This window comes from Bos taurus, chromosome 9 (assembly GCF_002263795.3).
Source record: "Bos taurus isolate L1 Dominette 01449 registration number 42190680 breed Hereford chromosome 9, ARS-UCD2.0, whole genome shotgun sequence".
NCBI classification, from domain to species: domain Eukaryota; kingdom Metazoa; phylum Chordata; class Mammalia; order Artiodactyla; family Bovidae; genus Bos; species Bos taurus.
In genome coordinates, this window is record NC_037336.1 from 39,892,381 (window position 1) to 39,917,527 (window position 25,147).

The 25,147-nt window shown below is 40.9% G+C and overlaps 1 protein-coding gene across 7 annotated transcripts in view; it reads left to right on the forward strand.

The window, feature by feature from the left end:
* METTL24 (methyltransferase like 24) overlaps positions 1 to 25,147 on the forward strand; it is a 156,565-nt gene that overhangs the window by 38,627 nt on the left and 92,791 nt on the right. For 6 of the 7 annotated variants that reach the window (XR_009495804.1, XR_001500981.3, XM_015472819.3 and 3 more), the window contains exon 3: positions 14,891 to 15,030. The exons of the other annotated variant lie outside the window; for it this stretch is intronic. Coding sequence is in view for 4 of the 6 variants with exons in the window: in XM_015472819.3 (XP_015328305.1) it covers positions 14,891 to 15,030 (140 nt within the window). In the remaining 2 variants the exon portion in view is untranslated. The remainder of the gene's footprint in view (positions 1 to 14,890; positions 15,031 to 25,147) is intronic. 7 annotated transcript variants of the gene reach the window in all.

The following is a 25,147-nucleotide window of genomic DNA, read 5'->3' on the forward strand; positions in this document are numbered from 1 at the left end:
GAAAGAGAGATGGAAAAGGAAATCAAGGCCTGAGGGAAACTTCTCCCTGGACTGAGAGTGCTAGTAAATTAAAAACTCAGACTGCCTGTGAAGCTGCAGCCCTGAAAGCCGTACTGTGGAGCTGTGTGGTACTGAGGGGTCCCCGGGCCTTTTGATCTCCCTCAGCCCACTGGCTCTTGACATCCCACTCTCTCTGCCCAGCCTCACTGGTGGCCAAGCCCATTTTTCATCCATGGAGGAACGTATATTTCTGGAATTTTAGAAGGCTAATTTAGGGGTAAAAAAATTTTCATTTTTCATATGATGCAGTCAGACAACCAGAGATTTCAATACTTGTCACCTAGACATGGAAGTAAAAGCTTGTTGAATTCATCATGAGTAATGGGATGATAAATTGGTCCCTGTGCTTTACATAATTTCATCTTATTTTGCTGCTGCAAATTAATTTGGTGGACTTACACTGACTTAATTAAAATACTGAAGTTTTAATTTTATAGTTTGGTTTTACATAAAGAATAAGAAACTAGACCTCTTAACTATGACTTTAAGAAGCCCTTAAAAGCCCCAGAGAAAGGTGTTAAAAGTATGAGTTGAATTTGAGAATGGTTGGCTTAACCCCCTGCCCCACCCCCCTGACACACACAAAAATTGACCATGTGAAAGCCTTGAAATTCCATTTTATATGTATTTCAGGTTAATGTTCTGTAACTTATAAAAGGCAAATTAACTTAGAAGAAGCTCTTGAGGCATGAAAGCATCATTTCAAGTCCCTCTTCAAGTTTTCCCATGAGTTATGGACTGAGAGGGAAAAATGCTTTTAAAAAAAGCATCCTGTGATGTGGTCTGATGTTGTGATCCTGGGCAATTTATTTTGCTTGTCTGGTCTGACTGTTCTGATCTTGGAAAGGAAGAGATTGTATCAAATTATTTCTAAGGTCCCTCCCAGCTCCATGAGCTTTTACCATAAGACTGGTGTAGAATTATTATTAACCAAGTATTACCGAACACCTACTCTGTGCCAGAAATGTAGGCCTTGGAAATAGTCTCTGCCTTCAAGTGGCTAACAAACTAGTTGGGAAGGTAGATAAATGGACATATAATTATTATTCACAGTGAGAAGTATAATAATAGAGATTTCGTTGTTGAAGCTCACTAGAAGGCTTTGCATCCTCTAGAAGGCACTAGATAAAGTTCCAGACCTCACAATGGTTTTGTAATCAGAGATCATTTTAACAGCTAAAGTCCTGTGCTTTTGTGTGCTTCTGACTCACTAGCCCAGGAGGTGGGAGCTCATCAGAGATGACACTAACTGGTTTAATCAGAATCCCACTAACCAGTGCTCCCTCCTCTTTTCTCTGTAGTGCAGAGATTTTCAGCTGTGTTGGAACCTTGTGCCTCTTTTAGAACTCATCTCGACAATGAAAGCCTACAAAACTGGCAGAATATTAGAGTCCCTATTACCTAAAATTTTCACAGTTAGCAGTAGTGAGTCATAATGGACAAGCAAAAAAAAAAAAAAAACCACAACAATAAGCCAAAAAAACCTCTGTAGTTATTTGAGCAAATTCCACCTCCATCCTCTTATGCTGGCTTAATATATATATATATATATTTCCCTCAAATCCATATTCAGGCTTGTACAGCAAAACTTAGCATTTGATATGTTCATCACTGATTTATTCATTCATCAATTCAGCAGACATTTGTTGAGTATTTGCTCTGAGGAAGATACGGTGTTAGGCACTGGCTGGGATGTCAAACTTGAATTAAATACCCCCACACACTGGTAAACAGCTAGGGAGCAAGAGAACTGTTGTTCTTTAACAGAGTGGACAGATAGGTGGGTAAGCTTCCCCAGGCCCAGGGAGCTTGGGAACAGGAGCACAGGGCATAGGACAATGTGACATTAGACTGTGGTGGGGAAGGTGCCCATGGACTTGTGCACTGCGGTGACCTTAAAGGTGTGGTTGGGGACCTGCATTTTTTAATGAAACACCAAAGGATATGGTATTTGGTTAGAGTGGGCAGAATATCAGATTCAGTTTTAGTAGGTATTGTTTTCTAGTGTGAAAGGCTGTGATTGCATCTCTGAGTTCTGGCATAGATGATCTGCTGCTCATAAGAAATGGTTAAATCAGAAACCCAGTGCTCTGTTCTAAAGGAAAGCTCCAGATTCAGCTTTTTATGGCAACCCCCAAACCATATGCCTTCAGGAAGCATGGCTTGCGGTACAAAATTAATATAAGCACCAGTTGCTGTTTTGTTGTTTTTTTAAAGTATATTTTAAAGTCAGCCTATCTATCTATCTATCTAATCATCTACCCATCTAACTGTTTCTAAGAATGACATAAGAACCTACGGCTCTGGAGATTCAGATTTTGCACATTTATTAATAAAACAATAGTTTCTATTATATTTACTGCTACACACACATACACACTCACACAAATTTGGATAAGAGCAACAAAAATACAACTCTTTCCTTGATATTTTACCTTTCAAAATAATGTATTACATTAACATACAATTTGATTATTGAAGTGATTCTTGCCAACGTACCCAAAATTTAAGGGCTCCCTTTGCCAGATTCTGGTTATGAGTTGGCAGAAATGCTATTTAGGCTTTTGGGATACAAAATGAAAGGAAAATAAATTAGATCTCTTCAAGTTAAATTAACTAAAAGGCATTTCAGGAAACACTTTTTTTTTCTTGCAATCTGTTTTCCTTTTCCAGGTTTAATTCTTTTTATTTGGCTAAAATTACAAGGGGATTTGGAGGGAGAAAAAAACCCTATATTTACCTAAATTAGAGCTTAGCTAGGACTTACTGCTCTCATTGGTTTTGCTTGCAAGTGACTTCACTGAAGCCCTGGACATAAATCTCAACAAGAAAGTTTGAAAAATCAATATTTAATTAGTTTTTAGGAGCTGAATTTTACTGAGTACTCCTAGTTGTTTTCAAAAGTTAATGTCTATAAATGAGATGATTAATAAATGGTTAAAATGGAAAAAACAAAGAAAGCAAAAACAACACCCAGTGTGGATGTGACTGGTGATGGAGGTAAAGTCCGATGCTATAAAGAACAATAGTGCATCGGAACCTGGAATGTCAGGTCCATGAATCAGGGTAAATTGGAAGTGGCCAAACAGGAGATGGCAAGAGTGAACATCAACATTTTAGGAATCAGTGAACTAAAATGGACTGGAACGTGCAAATTTAATTCAGATGACCATTATTTCTACTACTGTGGGCAAGAATCCCTTAGAAGAAATGGAGTAGCCCTCATAGTCAACAAAAGAGTCCGAAATACAGTACTTGGGTGCAATCTCAAAAAAGACAGAATGATCTCTGTTCATTTCCAAGGCAAACCATTCAATATCACAGAAATCCAAGTCTAAGCCCCAACCAGTAATGCCAAAGAAGCTGAAGTTGAATGGTTCTATGAAGACACACAAGACCTTTCTAGAACTAACACCCCAAAAAGATGTCCCTTTCATCATAGGGGACTGGAATGTAAAAGTAGGAAGCTAAGAGGTACATGGAGTAATAGGCAAATTTGGCTTTGGAGTACAAAAAGAAGCAGGGCAAAGTCTAACAGAGTTTTGCCAAGAGAACGCATTGATCATAGCAAACACTCTCTTCCAACAACACAAGACAAGACTCTACAAATGGACATCATCATATGGTCCTACCAAAATCAGATTGATTATATTCTTTGCAGCCAAAGATGGAGAAGCTCTATACAGTCAGCAAAAACAAGACCGGGAGCTGACTGTGGCTCAGATCATGAACTCCTTATTGCAAAATTCAGACTTAAATTGAAGAAAGTAGGGAAAACCACTAGAACATTCTGGTGTGACTTAAATCAAATCCCTTATGATTATACAGTGGAAGTAACAAATAGATTCCAGTGATTAGATCTGATAGAGTGCCTGAAGAACTATGGATGGAAGTTCATAACATTGTACAGGAGGCAGTGATCAAGACTATCCCCAAGAAAAAGAAATCCAAAAAGGCAAAATGGTTGTCTGAGGAGGACTTACAAATAGCTGAGAAAAGAAGCTAAAGGCAAAGGAGAAAAGGAAAGATATACCCATTTGAATGCAGAGTTCCAAAGAATAGCAAGGAGAGATGAGAAAGCCATCCTCAGTGATCAATGCAAAGAAATAGAGGAAATCAATAGAATGGGAAAGACTAGAGATCTCTTCAAGAAAATAAGAGATACCAAGGGGACATTTCATGCAAAGATGGGCACAATAAAGGTCAGAAATGGTATGGACCTAACAGAAGCAGAAGATATTAAGAAGAGGTGGCAAGAATACACAGAACTATACAAAAAATATCTTAATGACCTAGATAACCACAATGGTGTGATCACTCATCTAGAGTCAGACATCCTGGAATGCAAAGTCAAATAGGCCTTAGGAAGCATCACTATGAACAAAGCTAGTGGAGGTGATGGAATTCCAGTTGAGCTATTTCAAATCCTGAAAGATGATGCTGTAAAAGTGCTGCACTCAATATGCCAGCAAATTTGGAAAACTCAGCAGTGGCCACAGGACTGGAAAAGGTCAGTTTTCATTCCAATCCCAAAGAAAGACAATGACAAAGAATGCTCAAACTGCCACACAATTGTACTCATCTCACACAATAGCAAAGTAATGCTCAAAAATTCTTTAAGCTAGGCTTCAAAAGTATGTGAACCATGAAATTCCACATATTCAGGCTGGCTTTAGAAAAGTCAGAGGAACCAGAGATCAAATTCCCAACATCTGCTGCATCATTGAAAAAGCAAGAGAGTTCCAGAAAAACATCTATTTCTGCTTTATTGACTATGCCAAAGCCTTTGACTGTGTGGATCACAACAAACTGTGGAAAATTCTTCAAGAGATGGGAACACCAGACCACCTGACCTGCCTCGTGAGAAACCTGTATGCAGGTCAAGATGCAACAGATAGAACCAGACATGGAACAACAGACTGGTTCCAAATTGGGAAAGGAGTATATCAAGGCTGTATATTGTCACCCTGCTTGTTTAACTTATATGCAGAGTACATCATGTGAAATGCTTTGCTGGATGAAGCACAAGCTGGAATCAAGATTGCTGGGAGAAATATTAATAACCTCAGATATGTAATTGACACCACCCTTTTGGCCGAAAGCGAAGAAGAACTAAAGAGCTTCTTGATGAAAGTGAAAGAGGAGAGTGAAGAAGCTGGCTTACATCCAGTCCCATCACTTCTTGGCAAATAGATTGGGAAACAATGGAAACAATGACAGACTTTATTTTTGGGGGCTCCAAAATCACTGCAGATGGTGATTGCAGCCATGAAATTAAAAGACGCTTGCTTTTTGGAAGAAAAGCAATGACCAGCCTGGAGAGCATATTAAAAAGCAGAGACATTACTTTGCTGATAAAGGTCCATCTAGTCAAAGCTATTTTTTTTTTTTCCAGTAGTCATGTATGGATGTGAGAGTTGGACTATAAAGATAGTTGAGTGCCAAGGAATGGATGCTTTTGAACTGTGGTGTTGGAGAAAACTCTTGAGAGTCCATTGGACTGCAAGGAGATCAAACCAGTCAATCCTATAGGAATCAGTCCTGAATATTCATTGGAAGGACTGATGCTGAAGCTGAAACTCCAATACTTTGGTCGCCTGATGGAAAGAACTTATTCCTTTGAAAAGACCCTGATGCTGGGAAAGATTGAAGGCAGAAGGAGAAGGGAACGACAGGATGAGATGGTTGGATGGCATCAGCAACTCAATGGAAATGAGTTTGAGTAAACTCCGGGAGTTGGTGATGGTCAGGGAGGCCTGGCGTGCTGTGGTCCATGGGGTCACGAAGAGTCAGACATGACTGAGAGACTAAAATGAACTGAAAATGGAAAAACTTCTGTGTTATATGTTTGCACTAGGAGAGAAAAGGGGAACAATAACAGATACTGAATGGAAAAGAATGTTTTTCCAACAGGGATATCTGAACAAGAGGAAGTCTGTGGAAGAAGAAAGTGTTAACTTTAATAGGATAAAAGCCCACTCCCTAAGGGTCATAAAGGAGGAGCAGCTGAGCCTCAATGCCCTGAATCTTGACCATTAATATTTACCTGGCTCTTGGGGGGCCTCTGGATAACGGTACTGTCACCTCTCTGGCCCCTTGTTAGGGGCAAGGTTGGAAGTGCTGCTGTTTTCAGTTGAAAGCTCTAGCTCAAGCATAGCCTCTTCCCTTAATTTGCTAAGGCACGGGTGAGGCCAATCTGGAACGTTTCTGTGGAGCTTTGCAAAAGGCTGCCAGGAAACTCTCAGGACCTCCTGCATAAGAATCACCTAGGAGAGTTTATTAGAGTGCATGTTCACATGCATAAGACTCAAGGATTCTGATTTTATAGATATGGAGTGGGACTCAAAAATTTTTAAGTACTCCCTCATCTATCAGGATGTAGGTGGCCACACCTTTAGAAATATGGTGGGAAAGGCTAGATATTGTTCAGTTGCTAAGTTGTGTCCAACTCTTTTCAACCTCTTGGCTTGCAGCCTGCCAGGCTCCTCTATCCTTCACTGCCTCCCAGAGTTTACTTAAATTCATATCCATTGAGTCAGCGATGCTATCTAATCATCTCATCCTCTGCTGCCCTCTTCTCCTTTTTCCTTCACTCTTTCCTAGTGTCAGGGTCTTTTCCAATGAGTAGGCTCTTCACCTCAGGTGGCCAAGGTATTGGAACTTCAACTTCAGCATTAGTCCTTCCAATGAATATTCAGGACTGATTTCTTTTAGCATTGACTGGTTTGTTTTCCTTGCTGTACAAGGGATCCTCAAGAATCTTCTCCAGCACCACAATTCATAAGCATCAATTCTTCGGCACTCAGCCTTCTTTATGATCCAACTCTCACATCCATACCTGACTACTGGAAAAAAGACAGCTTTGACTATCTGGACCTTTGCTGGCAAAGTGATGTCTCTTGTGTTTTAACACACTATCTAGGCTTGTAGTAGCTTTCCTTTTAAGGAGCCGAGTCTTTTAATCTCATGGGTGCAATTATCATCTGGAGTGATTTTGGAGCCCAAGAAAATAAAATCTGTCACTCCTTTCACTTCTCCCCCTTCTATTTTGCCATGAAGTGATGGGAGCAGATGTCATGATCTTAGTTTTTTGAATGTTGAATTTCAAGCCAGCCTTTTCACTCTTTCACCTCATCAAGAGGCTCTTTAGTTCCTCTTCACTTTCTGTCATTAGAGTGGTATCATCTGCATATCTGAGGTTGTTGATATTTGTCTTGGCATTCTTGATTCCAGCTTATGATTCATCTAAGCTGGCATTTCACATGATGTCCTTTGCCTATAAGTTAAATAAGCAGAATGACAATATATAGGCTTGTCTTACTCCTTTCCCAGTTTTGAACCAGTCAGTTGTTCTGTGTCCAGTTCTGATTGTTGCTTCTTGACCTGCACACAGGTTTCTCTGGAGACAGGTAAGATGGTCTAGTATCTTTAAGACTTTTCCACAGTTTGTTGTGATCCACACAGTCTAAGGCTTTAGTGTAGTCAATGAAAGAGAAGTAGATGATTTTCTGAAACTCCTTTGCTTTCTCCATGATCCAACAAATTTTGGCAATTTGATTTCTGGTTCCTCTGTCTCATTGAAACCCAGTTTGTACATTGGGAAGTTCTTGGTTCACATACTGCTGAAGCTTTGCTTGAAGGATTTTGAGCATTACTTCGCTAGCATGTGAAATGAACTCAATTGTATGGTAGTTTGAACAGTCTTTGGTATTGCCCTTCTTTGGGATTGAAATGAAAACTGACCTTTTCCAGTCCTGTGGCCACTGCTGAGTTTTCCAAATTTGCTGGCATATTGAGTGCAGCACTCTAACAGCATTATCTTTTAAGATTTGAAATAGCTCAGTTGGAATTTCATCACCTCCACTAGCCTTGTTCATAGTAATGCTTCCTAAGGCCCATTTGACTTCACACTCCAGGATGTCTGACTCTAGGCAAGTTATTGCAACATTGTGGTTATCTGAGTCATTAAGACCTTTCTTGTATAGTTCTTCTGTGTTTTCTTGCCATCTCTTCTTTTTTTTTAGGGGGGGGCATGAATACAGTGGGTTTTTTTGTTTTATTGTTTATTAGATAACAATACCCTCAAGCCCTTTATCATCACCATCAAGGCTTAGAAATAATTCCTAAGTAAAGTTGACAAAATCAGAATATTTTAATATATTTCAGTGAAAACAAGCTTGGAGGTCAACTAAAAAGGCCACTGTCAAACAAACACAAGGAAGTTACCTGTCAAATTTTCTCCTGGGGGAAAAAAATACATCAGAATAGGGAAAAAATCGATACACAACAAGAAATGCCCAACAATTAGTCGCTAGAAACATGCAAATTAATTATACTATTTGTCAATCACCAAATGAATACTTGAGACTTGGGATGTTTTAATCCAGAAACTTAAAAAGTAAAAATGTTACATACCTTATTTAACAGCATGAAAAGTAATTTCAATAGTAACAAAAACTAATTGAACTAAGAACAGCTACTCATCTCAGTCAATTAATCTGTGTTTAAAGTTTTGATTTGGGCTTTTTTGTTTCTTTTACTATATTCCAGGAGGGACATTTTGGATATTTTATAAATGGCGAGTCAACATAACCAATGTTATTAACACACATGCTACTAGGCTAAAATCTCCGTATCTCAAAAATAAGGTTTGCAAGCATCAGTGGACAAGCCAAAGTTCTTAGACATGGACAGGTGAAGACATGGGCCATCACGATGCTTGATGCTGAGTATGGGATTATGGTCTTGTCACTCAAAAGCAAAAGAAACGCAGCTCTGTACTATCACAAACAGCATGAGTCTCCACTGACAGCGATAAAACTTAAATTCTGCTTCACGATAACAGGAACTTTTTATTTACCACCCAACACACACCATTATGCTGAAAGGGCAAAGCCCAAGAAAATAGTTTTACAAGATGATTCTTTTAGAATTACATTACTTGGATAAAGTAAATGTTATTAAAACCAAATCTTCTGCATATCAATTACATTTCTACATGGTACAATAAAAATCTGTTAATAGTAAGAACCAGAAACTGACAGAAGTACATTTTAAAGTCTAGAAGCAAACACAAATTAGCAAGAAATTAATAAGTTTATCCTGGAATGGAAGGTTTCGGAGGGCAGAAACCATGACTTTTCATTCTGAAAAATCATACAGAGTGAAGTAAGTCAGAAAGAGAAAACCAAATACTGTATATTAAAGCATATATGTGGAATCTAGAAAAATGGTACAGTATGGACACCAAGGAGGTGAAAGAAGAGGTGGAGTGAATTGCAATTGAATCAGATACACTACCATGTATAAAGCAGCTAACTAATGAGAACCTACTGTATAGCACAGGGAATGCTACTCAGTGCTCTGTGGTCTTCTAAAAGGGACGGAAATACAAAACAGAGGGGTAAATGTGTATGTACAGCTGATTCACTTTCCTGTACAGCAGAAACTATACCACACTGCAAAGCAATTATACGCCAATAAAATTTTAAGTTAAAAAAAATCTAAAACAAAACAGTCCATTCTCCACTTCCAAGAGTAAATAAATGCCTGTGCCTGCTTGTTAGGTCACTTCAGTCATGTCCAACTCTTTTGCAACCCCATGGACTACATAGTCCACCAGGATCCTCTGTCCATGGCACCCCCCAGGCAAGAACACTACAGCGGGCAGCCACGCCCTCCTCCATGGGATCATCCCAACCCAGGTGTCAAACTCATGTCTCTCATGTCTCCTACATTGGCAGGTGGGTTCCTCACCACTAGTGCCACCTGGGAAGCCAGTAAATGGCTGTATCCTACTCTATATAATAAAGTACATTCCCACAAAAGTTGACTTTTAATTTTTTTATCTTGGGTGGATTCATTTTTCTATTCTCTGATGTGGCCCAAGTGTCACAAGCTGTGCAGTGCATTGCCCCCAGCATCTCTGACTTTGAAAATCCAGGCAGTTCCTTAGAGCACCATGCAGCCTTGGATCTACAGCAGGTGGGGTCACAGCATAAGCCAAGAAGAGAACCCAAAATCCAGGGCAATTCAGTCGGAGTCAAACGCCTATGGGCTTCTCAGGTGGCTCAGTGGATAAAGAATCTGCCGGCGATGCAGGCGATGCAGAAGACACAGGTTTGATCCCTGGCTCGGGAAGATCCCCTGGAGGAGGGCATGGCAACCCACTCCAGCATTCCTGCCTGGAGAATCCCACGGGCAGAGGAACCCGGCGGACTGCCATCCACAGGATCGCAAAGAGTTGGACATGAGCGAAGCGACAGAGCATGCACACACACGTACAAACGCCCGCACTGACCCCTGCATGTCATGCTCTTCAGTGCTTCAATCTCACGCTGGAGCTAAAAGAGAAGGGTTCCTACTTCCATGACTCTCGAATTGAGGGACTTATAGCCCCAGAGATGGTGAGCCAATTTGGATTTTCCGTACTTTCCCTGAAGACAGACTCTTCTTTCATGGATGCATATTGTGTCCATGTAAGGCAGTGACTCCTTATAGCCATGTTCCTTTCCTGAGGATTGAACCATGATTCCTCTTCTAACTGGATATTAGGTACCTTTAAAATGTTCACCTTCCTTAAAATTTCTGGAACCACATTCTGACAGACTGCAATCCTCTTTCTATAGATGATCCCTGTTGACACATCTTTTCTTTCCTCCACAATTTTTACAGAGATGACATTTTTATCCATGGGGTTTGGATACTTGTCCTGAAGGATCCCGGACGAGCCCCCAAGATGAAAGGTTGTTGTTGAATCACGCGAATACACCGGGATTCTTGGCCCCCGGAGGAGAAGAATTCAATCCGGGGCCAGAGACGAGGCTTGATCGCTCAGAGCTTTTGTGTAGTAAAGTTTTATTAAAGTATAAAGGAGATAGAGAAAGCTTCTGACATAGGCATCAGAAGGGGGCAGAAAGAATACCCCCATCTCTTCTTAATCTAGAAGATTAAGAGAGGCTAGAGTTAGGTGTAAACGGTATTGGGGGGAATATGATGAACAAGCAGCTGTTGACATCCCTGTCTTTTGGAGGTTCTCAGGGAGGGTCGGAGAAGGCAATGGCAACCCGCTCCAGTACTCTTGCCTGGAAAATCCCATGGATGGAGGAGCCTGGTAGGCTGCAGTCCATGGGGTTGCTAGGAGTCGCACACGACTGAGTGACTTCACTTTCACTTTTCACTTTCATGCATTGGAGAAGGAAATGGCAACCCACTCCAGTGTTCTTGCCTGGAGAATCCCAGGGACGGGGGAGCCTGGTGGGCTGCCGTCTCTGGGGTCGCACAGAGTCGGACACAACTGAAGCGACTTAGCAGCAGCAGCAGGGAGGGTACATAAAAAGAAACAATAGCAAATGGGATCATCATACCACTTTAATAAAGATACCCCAGGAGGCTACCTTAGAATAAATGGTTCAGGCTTAGGAGATCCAGGCATGCCTTTGGGACTCACCAAACTGCCCTGGGTCTAACTGACTGACTGCAGGAGGTTGGGCATGGAACTGAGTGCCAAAGAAGTTTTAAGGCATCACAACATACCTACTAGTAAGAACAAGCTTGATGAACACTGAGTTTTGACTATTAGATTAGCACCCTCTCCTTTGGATGGGTGGGTAGGGACAAGAAGTGGAAGGCAGTGGCATACTTTCCATTTATTTGTGGGAGAATAGTAAGAAATGAATTCTACAAATTGACATGTTGACAGATCCAGTTAATAAATGTGCTCTCTACTAGTTGCTTGGGAGAAGATTCAATTCCATTTTCTATTATTATTTTTCCTTTGAACAGTGATTGCAGATTGAGAAGTAGAAAAAAAACTGGGTTGAGGATGTTGACAAAAATTAGTCAATAGTCAGTCTGAGGAAGAAATTGAAAATTTTATAAGCCAAACTCAGAATTATAAGCTTGGAGATGGTCTCTCAGCTTCTGAGGACTGTTCTGAGTGGGGAGGTTGGTAGATATATGATTTTGACAACAGGGCATGTGCCTGTTGCAAGCACACATCTTGGCAGAAAGTTACTGTTAATAGTGAAAAACACATATATTTTAGTTAATGGTTCTAGTGCTTTTCGTAGTATGGGAAGATATAGGAAACTGGATCCAAACGTTTTCCCCTGAAAATATCTAACTATCTGAAGGCCCATTCTGCCAGTTTTTCCAGAGCACAGAATGTCTCATTCTGATTTTTGCTCTGAATTCCTTTCAGGGTGTTTTGTAGGTCAGTGACTGCAGTGGCAAATAACTTGATTCTTGTAGAACTATATAATGAATAACATTCTTTATTTTACAGTCCCTTCCCTTTTGGTCTTAATTTTGACCAAGGTTTTGGAGGCATTTCATGGCAAGCTTGTCCCAAGGTACTAGGAATGCTTAGTCCCAAGTCAGTCAAGGATTTCATTGTTAGCCTTCTCAATGTGCTATTACTGGACTTGGCCATCAAACTCTGGACCATGTGTCTTACTAGTCCATTATGGTCTAGGAAATGCTTACTTCTTGTTTTATCTAGAGTTACACTATTATAATCTTTGATCTTATAGGACTATATATTTTGTCAAAAGTTTTAAGTTGCCTAATCATCATTACTTTTTTTGGAGGCTCAGTCACACATTTATTAGTACAAGAAATAATAATCTTGTAAAATAGAATACAAGTAATAAAGCTAGTAACATCAATAAAGTCCTACAGACGTATTTAAGCTAAGAACTTCATTGAGGCCCAGAATCTCCCCAGGTTACTTGACCCAGTCTATTCTGCACCAGTTGCTTCTTTAAGGAAAATGATATATTGGCATTGTACATAGAGTTCACCAAAGATGTCTGCACATACAAGGTGAGTGGTGGATCATAAAACTTTATGTTGAAATTTTTATTGCCTTAAAATTTGAATTTTTGTTTCATCAAAAGAAAAGTACAAATAAATATTAGGATTTCACTTTTTAAACTTTCCTATAAAAGCTCCAAATTCTAGCAAGAAGTGCTCTCTCAGTCATTGATAGTGTTAGGATGATTTTGCCAGGTCAGCCCTGCTGCTGCTGCTGCATCGCTTCAGTCGTGTCCGACTCTGTGCGACCCCATAGACGGCAGCCCACCAGGATCCTGTCCCTGGGATTCTCCAGGCAAGAACACCGGAGTGGGTTGCCATTTCCTTCTCCAATGCATGAAAGTGAAAAGTGAAAGTGAAGTCGCTCAGTTGTGTCCCACTCTTAGCGACCCCATGGACGGCAGCCTACCAGGCTTTTCCATCCACGGGATTTTCCAGGCAAGAGTACTGGAGTGGGGTGCCATTGCCTTCTCCAGGCCAACCCTAGATTACAGCAAAAGTAAGGGAGACACTGGCTCCACATAATATGCTGTTTTCAGATTAACATTTTGGAAAATAAATTAAAGAATTTAGCAAGCCTAGAATACCTTCTTAAGAAAGAAATCATTTACCATTATGTTTTCCAATGAGTTAAAGCAACGAAACTCAAAACATCCTTTGCCTCTGGAGTGGTCTGTTGTCTGCGATGTGACAGCAAGAACTGCGTGATTCATGGGGCATCATGATGACTATGAGAGTTTTGAGGCATTAGAGGGAAACACTGTTGTTCAGTATGATAAATACCTTGGCCACAGAACTTGTTTTCTTTCGTTCCAACAGCCTCAGCCGTGCATACTGTGCCAGGCTCAAACACAAGGCAGAATTCCTTGTGAAGTATATTTACTTAGTGTGCATTTGAAATTAGAAACTGGCTTCCTTCTGCTTGACTTAGATACATGTTCCCTTTGGTTTTCTTATCTAATTTTGATGGATGAGTTAAGAGAGGTGCTTTGGCTAGATCAAGAAGAGCCTCCTTCCCATCTGGGGCTCTTGCCCATCCCTGCTGCTGCTGCTGCTGCTGCTAAGTCGCTTCAGTCGTGTCCGACTCTATGCGACCCCATAGACAGCAGCCCACCAGGCTCCCCTGTCCCTGGGATTCTCCAGGCAAGAATACTGGAGTGGGTTGCCATTTCCTTCTCCAATGCGTGAAAGTGAAAAGTCGAAGTAAAGTCGCTCAGTCGCGTCCGACTCTTAGTGACCTCATGGACTGCAGCCTACCAGGCTCCTCCATCCATGGGATTTTCCAGGCAAGAGTACTGGAGTGGGGTGCCATTGCCTTCTCAGGAGCCCATCCCCGCAGGAGGAAGCTTATTGGACGTGTATCACAGACAGTACTATCTTGTTAGTCAGGGCTTGTATTGTTCTCACTTGACCTCTGATCAGTTGTTTACCTTGATGAACACATGCTACCTTTTTGGAACATGTTGGCCTAACCTTGTCTAAGGAGTAAATAATCTTGTGTTCTTCTAAGATCCATGCCCTCAGCCATATCTCACAACTTCTAATAGGAATGCTGTGAGTAACAGACCTCTGTGGTTTGGGAGCACTGTTCTTCACGTCTGGAATGCTTCTTGGTCTCAGCCTCTTATTCAACTTCTGTTCCTCCTCCAAGACTAACACACCCCTGTAGAGCCTTTCCTGGCTTCTTCTCTCTGCCATCCTTGCTCCTGATTTGTTGTCCTCTGTATACTCTGTGCAAAAGGCTATAGTATTTTTTTTTTTTTTAATAGCAGTTCTTAACTTCCCTTCAAACCTCCCTCTAATCTCCATGAGGTTACCTATAATCTAGTATTTGAAATTCCTCCAAACATTTTACAGCAATCCTGTGATTCCCTGGGGAGGGGGCGTGGTTCTCAGTGGAGAAGGATATAACTCTCCCGTTATGGTTTTCAGTGACCAGGAAAGCAGTAAGTCTCTACCTGCCATCTATCATCCAGTACTTTAAATTATTCACATTGATTTCCAATCCTTACAGATTGAGTGTGATCACATGAGCACAGACAGCCTGGCTACTGACTCCAGCCCTACAAAAAAGCCCTGGCCGGTCTGTCTTGATGACAGGTTTGGCTTAGTTCATCAAATCCGCAATAAGCAGTGCCGCCTCTATTCGTTAGGGTAAGTACATTTTATAGCCAAAAAACAAAAAACACGCCTGTAGGAAGACAAGGTTTTTTCAGCAATACAAATTATGAATGGTTGCAGGGTTTACCAGGAGCTCTGCTTCTTTCCTGCCATCATTTCAGACTCCTCTGTGTTATGTAACCTTAGCACTTGCAGAGCACCAATGGCCAGGGCCACTGTCTCTCCCATTCTGTTGGTAGTAAATTGACAACTTCCATTTTCAGCCTAATGATGATCTCCTTGGTGAAGCCAGTGATTCTCAGCTAGGATTAGAGCATTCTTATGAGAAACAGAAAAATATTAAGAATGCCTCTAGAAAAAAAATAACGGTGAGTATATTAGAAATTTTATACATAATTATGATGAGTGATCCAGGACAAATGGCCTCTGTTGGAATTTTTTTTTTGTTTTATGTGAATGGTAAATATGTGTATACTTTTAGACTAAAAAAAATAAAAATAAAAAGAGGAAGCGTCTGTGAAAATAACAAGGTTTTGTCAAAACTGGGGGAGATACTGATATTCAGTTGTTCAGGCTGAAAATGACCTAAATGTTCAAATAGATTTGGAGGGCTTGTTGTGAAAGGGTACGTATAAAATAATGAGACTATTTACTCAGTGCATCAGTATTCGTATAAACAGTCCTGAAAATTTACAAATTATATATATCTCACAAAAAATAAAAGGCAAGAGAGGGTTATTTTTGTTTGGAATACCCTGTTGTGTTGACTCTAGAAGCTGTATGGTTAGTTTCTCAGGCAAGATCCCTGGAGTCCTTTACAAAATACTGGGGACCCTCACAAGTGTCATGCTTGTTCCTCACCAATAGGTTTCATTTCCTCTGTAGTTTACATTCAGGCTCATGAGTGACAACTGCTAACCAGATTCTTAGATGATGAGGGTTCAGAGCCAACGCTTGGGTGATACAGAGGCTCACCCAAAGGTGCTAATTCCATAGAGGATCACGATCACTGTCAAACTTTACCAAGCAAGAATTCTTAATTGTAGTCATTGTGGATTTAAAAAACAAACAAACAGAGGTTTCAAATAAGAGTCTCAGGATAATGGAAACATTCTTTTATGGGTTAAATGAAGAGCCATGGTGTGTATCAGTGAGGCGTGGTACACACTTCAGTTCAGTTCAGTCGCTCAGCCGTGTCCGAATCTTTGTGACCGCATGAATCACAGCATGCCAGGCCTCCCTGTCCATCACCAGCTCCCGGAGTTCACCCAGACTCATGTGCATCGAGTCGGCGATGCCATCCAGCCATCTCATTCTCTATCGTCCCCTTCTCCTCCTGCCCCCAATCCTTCCCAGCATCAGGGTCTTTTCCAATGAGTCAACCCTATGCATGAGGTGGCCAAAGTATTGGAGTTTCAGCCTCAGCATCAGTCCTTCCAATGAACACTCAGGACTGGTCTCCTTCAGGATGCACTGGCTGGATCTCCTTGCAGTCCAAGGGACTCGCAAGAGTCTTCTCCAACACCACAGTTCAAAAGCATCAATTCTTTGGTGCTTAGCTTTCTTCATAGTCCAACTCTCACATCTATACATGACCAGTGGAAAAACCATAGCCTTGACTAGATGGACCTTTGTTGGCAAAGTAATGTCTCTGCTTTTCAATATGCTATCTAGGTTGGTCATAACTTTCCTTCCAAGGAGTAAGCATCTTTTAATTTCATGGCTGCAATCACCATCTGCAGTGATTTTGGAGCCCCAAAAAAGAAAGTCTGACACTGTTTCCACTGTTTCCCCATCTATTTCCCATGAAGTGATGGGACCAGGTGCCATGATCTTAGTTTTCTGAAAGTTGAGGTTTAAGCCAACTTTTTCACTCTCCTCTTTCACTTTCATCAAGAGGCTTTTTAGTTCCTCTTCACTTTCTGCCATAAGGGTGGTGTCATCTGCATATCTGAGGTTATTAATATTTCTCCTGGCAACCTTGATTCCAGCTTGTGCTTTTTCCAGCCCAGTGTTTCTCATGATGTACTCTGCATATAAGTTAAATAAGCAGGGTGACAATATACAGCCTTGACATACTCCTTTTCCTATTTGGAAGCAGTCTGTTGTTCCATGTCCAGTTCTAACTGTTGCTTCCCGACCTGCATATAGGTTTCTCAAGAGGCAGATCAGGTGGTCCGATATTCCCATCTCTTTCAGAATTTTCCACAGTGTATTGTGATCCACACAGTCAAAGGCTTTGGCATAGTCAATAAAGCAGAAATAGATGGTTTTCTGGAACTCTCTTGCTTTTTCGATGACCCAGCAGATGTTGGCAATTTGATTTCTGGTTCCTCTGCCTTTTCTAAAACGAGCTTGAATATCTGGAAGTTCACGGTTCACGTATTGCTGAAGCCTGGCTTGGAGAATTTTGAGCATTGCTTTACTAGCGTGTGAGATGAGTGCAATTGTGTGGTAGTTTGAGCATTCTTTGGCATTGCCTTTCTTTGGGGTTGGAATGAAAACTGACCTTTTCCAGTCCTGTGGCCACTGCTGAGTTTTCTAAATTTGCTGGCATATTGAGTGCAGCACTTTCACAGCATCATCTTTCAGGATTTGAAATAGCTCAACTGGAATGCCATCACCTCCACTAGCTTTGTTTGTAGTGATGCTTTCTAAGGCCCACTTGACTTCACTTCCAGGATGTCTGGCTGTAGATGAGTGATCACACCATCGTGATTATCTTGGTCGTGAAGATCTTTTTTGTACAGTTCTCCTGTGTATTCTTGCCACCTCTTCTTAATATCTTCTGCTTCTGTTAGGTCCATACCATTTCTGTCCTTTATTGAGCCCATCTTTGCATGAAATGTTCCCTTGGTATCTCTAATTTTCTTGAAGAGATCTCTAGTCTTTCCCATTCCGTTGTTTTCCTCTATTTCTTTGCATTGATCACTGAGGAAGGCTTTCTTATCTCTCCTTGCTATTCTTTGGAAGTCTGCATTCAGATGCTTATATCTTTCCTTTTCTCCTTTGCTTTTTGCTTCTCTTCTTTTAACTGCTATTTGTAAGGCCTCCCCAGACAGCCATTTTGCTTTTTTGCTTTTCTTTTCCATGGGGATGGTCTTGATCCCTGTCTCCTGTACAATGTCACGGACCTCCGTCCATAGTTCATCAGGCACTCTGTCTATCACATCAAGTCCCTTAAATCTATTTCTCACTTCCACTGTATAATCATAAGGGATTTAATTTAGGTCATACCTGAATGGTCTAGTGGTTTTCCCTACTTTCTTCAATTTAAGTCTGAATTTGGCAATAAGGAGTTCATGATCTGAGCCACAGTCAGCTCCTGGTCTTGTTTTTGCTGACTGTATAGAGCTTCTCCATCTTTGGCTGCAAAGAATATAATCAATCTGATTTTGGTGTTGACCATCTGGTGATGTCTATGTGTAGAGTCTTCTCCTGTGTTGTTGGAAGAGGGTGTTTACTATGACTAGTGCGTTCTCTTGGCAAAACTCTATTAGCCTTTGCCCTGCTTCATTCCATATTCCAAGGCCAAATTTGCCTGTTACTCCAGGAGTTTCTTGACTTCCTACTTTTGCATTCCAGTCCCCTGTAATGAAAAGGACATCTCTTTGGGGTGTTAGTTCTAAAAGGTCTTGTAGGTTTTCATAGAACTGTTCAATTTCAGCTTCTTCAGCATTACTGGTTGGGGCATAGACTTGGATTACCGTGATATTGAATGGTTTGCCTTGGAAATGAATAGAGATCATTCTGTCGTGTTTTTTTTTTTTTTAATTTTTTTTTTAAACTTTACATAATTGTATTAGTTTTGCCAAATATCAAAATGAATCAGCCACAGGTATACATATGTTCCCCATCCTGAACCCTCCTCCCTCCTTCCTCCCCATACCATCCCTCTGGGTCGTCCCAGTGCACTAGCCCCAAGCATCCAGTATCGTGCGTCGAACCTGGACTTGCATCTCGTTTCATACATGATATTTTACATATTTCAATGCCATTCTCCCAAATCTTCCCACCCTCTCCCTCTCCCATAGAGTCCATAAGACTGTTCTATACATCAGTGTCTCTTTTGCTGTCTCGTACACAGGGTTATTGTTACCATCTTTCTAAATTCCATATATATGTGTTATTATACTGTATTGGTGTTTTTCCTTCTGGCTTACTTCACTCTGTATAATAGGTTCCAGTTTCATCCACCTCATTAGAACTGATTCAAATGTTTTCTTTTTAATGGCTGAGTAATACTCCATTGTGTATATGTACCACAGCTTTCTTATCCATTCATCTGCTGATGGGCATCTAGGTTGCTTCCATGTCCTGGCTATTATAAACAGTGCTGTGATGAACATTGGGGTACACGTGTCTCTTTCCCTTCTGGTTTCCTCAGTGTGCATGCCCAGCAGTGGGATTGCTGGATCATAAGGCAGTTCTATTTCCAGTTTTTTAAGGAATCTCCACAGTGTTCTCCATAGTGGCTGTACTAGTTTGCATTCCCACCAACAGTGTAAGAGGGTTCCCTTTTCTCCACACCCTCTCCAGCATTTATTGCTTGTAGACTTTTGGATCGCAGCCGTTCTGACTGGCGTGAAATGGTACCTCATAGTGGTTTTGATTTGCATTTCTCTGATAATAAGTGATGTTGAGCATCTTTTCATGTGTTTGTTAGCCCTCTGTATGTATGTATAGCCCTTTGGAGAAATGTCTATTTAGTTCTTTGGCCCATTTTTTGATTGGGTCATTTATTTTTCTGGAGTTGAGCTGCATTCTGATGTTTTTGAGATTGCATCCAAGTACTGCATTTTGGACTCTTTTGTTGACCATGATGGCTACTCCATTTCTTCTAAGGGATTCCTGCCCACAGTAGTAGATATAATGGTCATCTGAGTGAAATTCACCCATTCCAGTCCATTTTAGTTCGCTGATTCCTAGAATGTCGATGTTCACTCTTGCCATCTCCTGTTTGACCACTTCCAATTTGCCTTGACTCAGGGACCTAACGTTCCAGGTTCCTATGCAATATTGCTCTTTACAGCATCGGACCTTGCTTCTATCACCAGTCACATCCACAACTGGGTGTTGTTTTTGCTTTGGCTCCTTCCCTTCATTCTTTCTGGAGTTATTTCCAGAATATTTTTGGTGGTACACAGTAGGCACAATATATATATTTGCTACATAAACATTGCCTGAGGTAAGAAGACTCAAGAGGGAAGCTGGTTCTGCCATGAATTAAACTAGGAGGCTAAAGATTAGGAAATGAATTGTTTAGCCAGTTGATTAGAACAGAGCTCTTTTTTTCTTGGAGCCCACCAGCTATGTTGCAAGATTGGAGAAAGAATGGGAAGTTGTGACAGTAGAGTTTATTTTACATCATATTAAAAATGCATGAAAGTAGGTCATAAAAATAATTGCATAGTTCTACATGCAAATTAAAGATCTCAGCTTGGTCCTATTTTCTTGCTCCAAACTGCCTGTATGTTTTGCTTAATATTTTACACCCTGGAATAATTTCATTTAAAGCATATAACTGAGTAAAACAAAACTGGGAAAGCTGTTTTGGGGGAAATTCTTCAAGTTACTTTTTGCTTTTCTTATATTTCAAAGCCATTAGATAAAGTCGTTCTGGTGTAAAATTTCAGATTATTACATATAAAAGGTAGTTTCTTATTTTCATTTAAATATTCACTATTCAAAATCAACTTTGTAAAGAGCAGATAGGAACAGTTCAATTCTACTGGGAAAAGAAATGGATTGGTTTTAAGGGCCAACATTTGATTCAAAACCTAACAATGCTTTAATTGAAAACTGGAAGAAAATATTTCTTATGCCCTAAAAAAGAATGCTTTGGATTATGGGTGTTTATGTTGATTGTATTATTACTCAGGATTGAGAATCTTCTCAGGTGACTTGTTTGCTTCAGTTCAGTTCAGTCGCTCAGTCGTGTCTGACTCTTTGCGACCCCATGAATCGCAGCACGCCAGGCCTCCCTGTCCATCACCAACTCCTGGAGTTCACTCAAATTCATGTCCATTGAGACGGTGATGCCATCCAGCCATCTCATCCTCTGTCATCCCCTTCTCCTCCTATCCCCAATCCTTCCTAGCATCGGGGTCTTTTCCAATGAGTCAACTCTTTGCATGAGGTGGCCAAAGTATTGGAGTTTCAGCTTTAGCATCGGTCCTTCCAATGAACACTCAGGACTGGTCTCCTTTAGGATGCACTGGTTGGATCTCCTTGCAGTCCAAGGGACTCGCAAGAGTCTTCTCCAACACCACAGTTCAAAAGCATCAATTCTTTGGCACTCAGCTCTCTTCACAGTCCAACTCTCACATCCATACATGACCACTGGAAAAACCATAGCCTTGACTAGACGGACCTTTGTTGGCAAAGTAATGTCTCTGCTTTTGAATATGCTATCTAGGTTGGTCATAACTTTCCTTCCAAGGAGTAAGCATCTTTTAATTTCATGGCTGCAATCACCATCTGCAGTGATTTTGGAGCCCCCAAAAAGAAAGTCTGACACTGTTTCCACTGTTTCCCCATCTATTTCCCATGAAGTGATGGGACCAGGTGCCATGATCTTAGTTTTCTGAATGTTGAGGTTTAAGCCAACTTTTTCACTCTCCTCTTTCACTTTCATCAAGAGGCTTTTTAGTTCCTCTTCACTTTCTGCCATAAGGGTGGTGTCATCTGCATATCTGAGGTTATTGATATTTCTCCCGGCAATCTTGATTCCAGCTTGTGCTTCTTCCAGCCCAGTGTTTCTCATGATGTACTCTGCATATAAGTTAAATAAGCAGGGTGACAATATACAGCCTTGACATACTCCTTTTCCTATTTGGAAGCAGTCTGTTGTTCCATGTCCAGTTCTAACTGTTGCTTCCCGACCTGCATATAGGTTTCTCAAGAGGCAGGTCGGGTGGTCTGATATTCCCATCTCCTTCAGAATTTTCCACAGTGTATTGTGATCCACACAGTCAAAGGCTTTGGCATAGTCAATAAAGCAGAAATAGATGATTTTCTGGAACTCTTTTGCTTTTTCGATGACCCAGCAGATGTTGGCAATTTGATTTCTGGTTCCTCTGCCTTTTCCAAAACGAGCTTGAACATCTGGAAGTTCGCGGTTCACGTATTGCTGAAGCCTGGCTTGGAGAATTTTGAGCATTACTTTACTAGTGTGTGAGATGAGTGCAATTGTGTGGTAATTTGAGCATTCTTTGGCATTGCCTTTCTTTGGGGTTGGAATGAAAACTGACCTTTTCCAGTCCTGTGGCTACTGCTGAGTTTTCCAAATTTGCTGGCATATTGAGGGCAGCACTTTCACAGCATCATCTTTTAGGATTTGAAATAGCTCAACTGGAATGCCATCACCTCCACTAGCTTTGTTTGTAGTGATGCTTTCTAAGGCCCACTTGACTTCACTTCCAGGATGTCTGGCTGTAGATGAGTGATCACACCATCGTGATTATCTTGGTCGTGAAGATCTTTTTTGTACAGTTCTCCTGTGTATTCTTGCCACCTCTTCTTAATATCTTCTGCTTCTGTTAGGTCCATACCATTTCTGTCCTTTATTGAGCCCATCTTTGCATGAAATGTTCCCTTGGTATCTCTAATTTTCTTGAAGAGATCTCTAGTCTTTCCCATTCCGTTGTTTTCCTCTATTTCTTTGCATTGATCACTGAGGAAGGCTTTCTTATCTCTCCTTGCTATTCTTTGGAAGTCTGCATTCAGATGCTTATATCTTTCCTTTTCTCCTTTGCTTTTTGCTTCTCTTCTTTTAACTGCTATTTGTAAGGCCTCCCCAGACAGCCATTTTGCTTTTTTGCTTTTCTTTTCCATGGGGATGGTCTTGATCCCTGTCTCCTGTACAATGTCACGGACCTCCGTCCATAGTTCATCAGGCACTCTGTCTATCACATCTAGTCCCTTAAATCTATTTCTCACTTCCACTGTATAATCATAAGGGATTTAATTTAGGTCATACCTGAATGGTCTAGTGGTTTTCCCTACTTTCTTCAATTTAAGTCTGAATTTGGCAATAAGGAGTTCATGATCTGAGCCACAGTCAGCTCCTGGTCTTGTTTTTGCTGACTGTATAGAGCTTCTCCATCTTTGGCTGCAAAGAATATAATCAATCTGATTTTGGTGTTGACCATCTGGTGATGTCTATCTGTAGAGTCTTCTCCTGTGTTGTTGGAAGAGGGTGTTTACTATGACTAGTGCGTTCTCTTGGCAAAACTCTATTAGCCTTTGCCCTGCTTCATTCCATATTCCAAGGCCAAATTTGCCTGTTACTCCAGGAGTTTCTTGACTTCCTACTTTTGCATTCCAGTCCCCTGTAATGAAAAGGACATCTTTTTTGGATGTTAGTTCCAAAAAGATATTGTAGGTTTTCATAGAACTGTTCAATTTCAGCTTCTTCAGCATTACTGGTTGGGGCATAGACTTGGATTACCGTGATAGTGAATGGGTTGCCTTGGAAATGAACAGAGATGGGGAAGGCAAATAGCCAACTGACAACATCTCAGTTGATGCTGAGGGAAGAAAGAGACCCAGGCCACAAGTGGTGGTTCTGAAATGAAGCAGAAACATTTGGGAGTGTTGGGAGAATTGTGAGGTAGATGGGCTGGGCAGGAGGCAAGTGGGTCATGGTGCTCCTACATTCAGGCCAAGCTCTAAGCCCCAGGGCTGCAGTAGCAGACCATCCAAGCCACTGCTGTGCTTCGCCATTCCTATCCTAACTGAGCGTAATGAATGAAGCTGCAGCTGGAGGTGACCTTCTAGGAGTGTGAGGAAGAAAGAATCTCAGGACATACTGATCAGAAGGCAGAGGCTGAATACCCTTCTCTGATCTGTGTCCTACCTTTCTTCCACCTCCAAGGAATGAAGGAGGTATCACCTCTACATTCTCTCTAATGTCTGAAATTTCTTTACTAGGAATCAAAGCTTTTTATTCTGCAGTTAATGTACAAGAATTTTTCTAGGAGTGTACTCTGAGTCAAGTTCAGTTGAAAATTTAAAGCAGATCCATTTTAGTTTTGAAAAGGGATAGAACAGATAGGGGAGGGCCCTGAAAAGAAAGATTATGTTATGGAGAAGGGGAAAGAGAAGTTAAGTGAGAAGAGGCTGTGCGGTTGCTTGACTTCAGATGGGGTCTGCCCTGCAAGTCTTCTTGTATATAAGGTGGATGGGTGATGGTGGGGAGATGGGGTAGAAATGAAGATGGTAGCTAAAGTCAATTAGGAAAAATCACCTTTTAATCCTTTATATCAAAGATTATATTTCGGGGGTAGGAGTGGGAGTAGAGGAGAAAATTTGAGAAGGGATAAATCTTTTTTGCCTCTTCTTTAGTTTTCTGACATGATGTACCATTGGTTTTAAGACGTAAATTCTCAGCATGAGACAAGAAAACTTGATATGTGGTTTAGGCAACAAGAGCCAATATCTTAGGCAGAAAATCTGGGGCTTCTGGTTACCCTGAGCCTTTCAAGAGGAATGAATGAGCTCTGGAGCCAAAATTTCTATCTTTTAATAGTTTAATTAACACAGTAAGAGCTCATTTTTTATATGAATGAGGAATTAGAAAATCATGTTCCCAAGGACTCTTTTTAGACAATTTTTTCCCCTAATCATCTTCCCCATGAAATTTTAATGCTATACACTATATCTATTTATGTAACATATATATTATCTATACTTTAAACATATACTTCAAGAATCAATCCCCGCTCCTCGCTTAGGGATGATATCATTCCTGTTAAGAATATATGTTTTAGATGAAAATTTTGGCATTTTATGCAAGGTTATTTAATAAAAATAAATAATTATAAAATATTTTTATCCACTATTCATTGTCATTTATGCTTTGGAAAACCTATTACTTTCTCTCTGACAGTGGTAAAAGAATCCTCCTGCAATGCAGGAGATGCGAGTTTGATCCCTGGATTGGGAAGATCCCCTGGAGGAGTGCATGGCAACCCACTCCAATATTCTTGCCTGGAGAAACCCATGGACAGAAGAGCCTGGCATGCCACAGTCCATAGGGTTGCAAAGTCAGACACGACGTGGTGACTGAGCACACACAGTTACTTTCTCTCTAGTAGTTGGCAGTTTACAGATCTAGGTGATTATTTGTCCAGATTGTCTGGTTCCT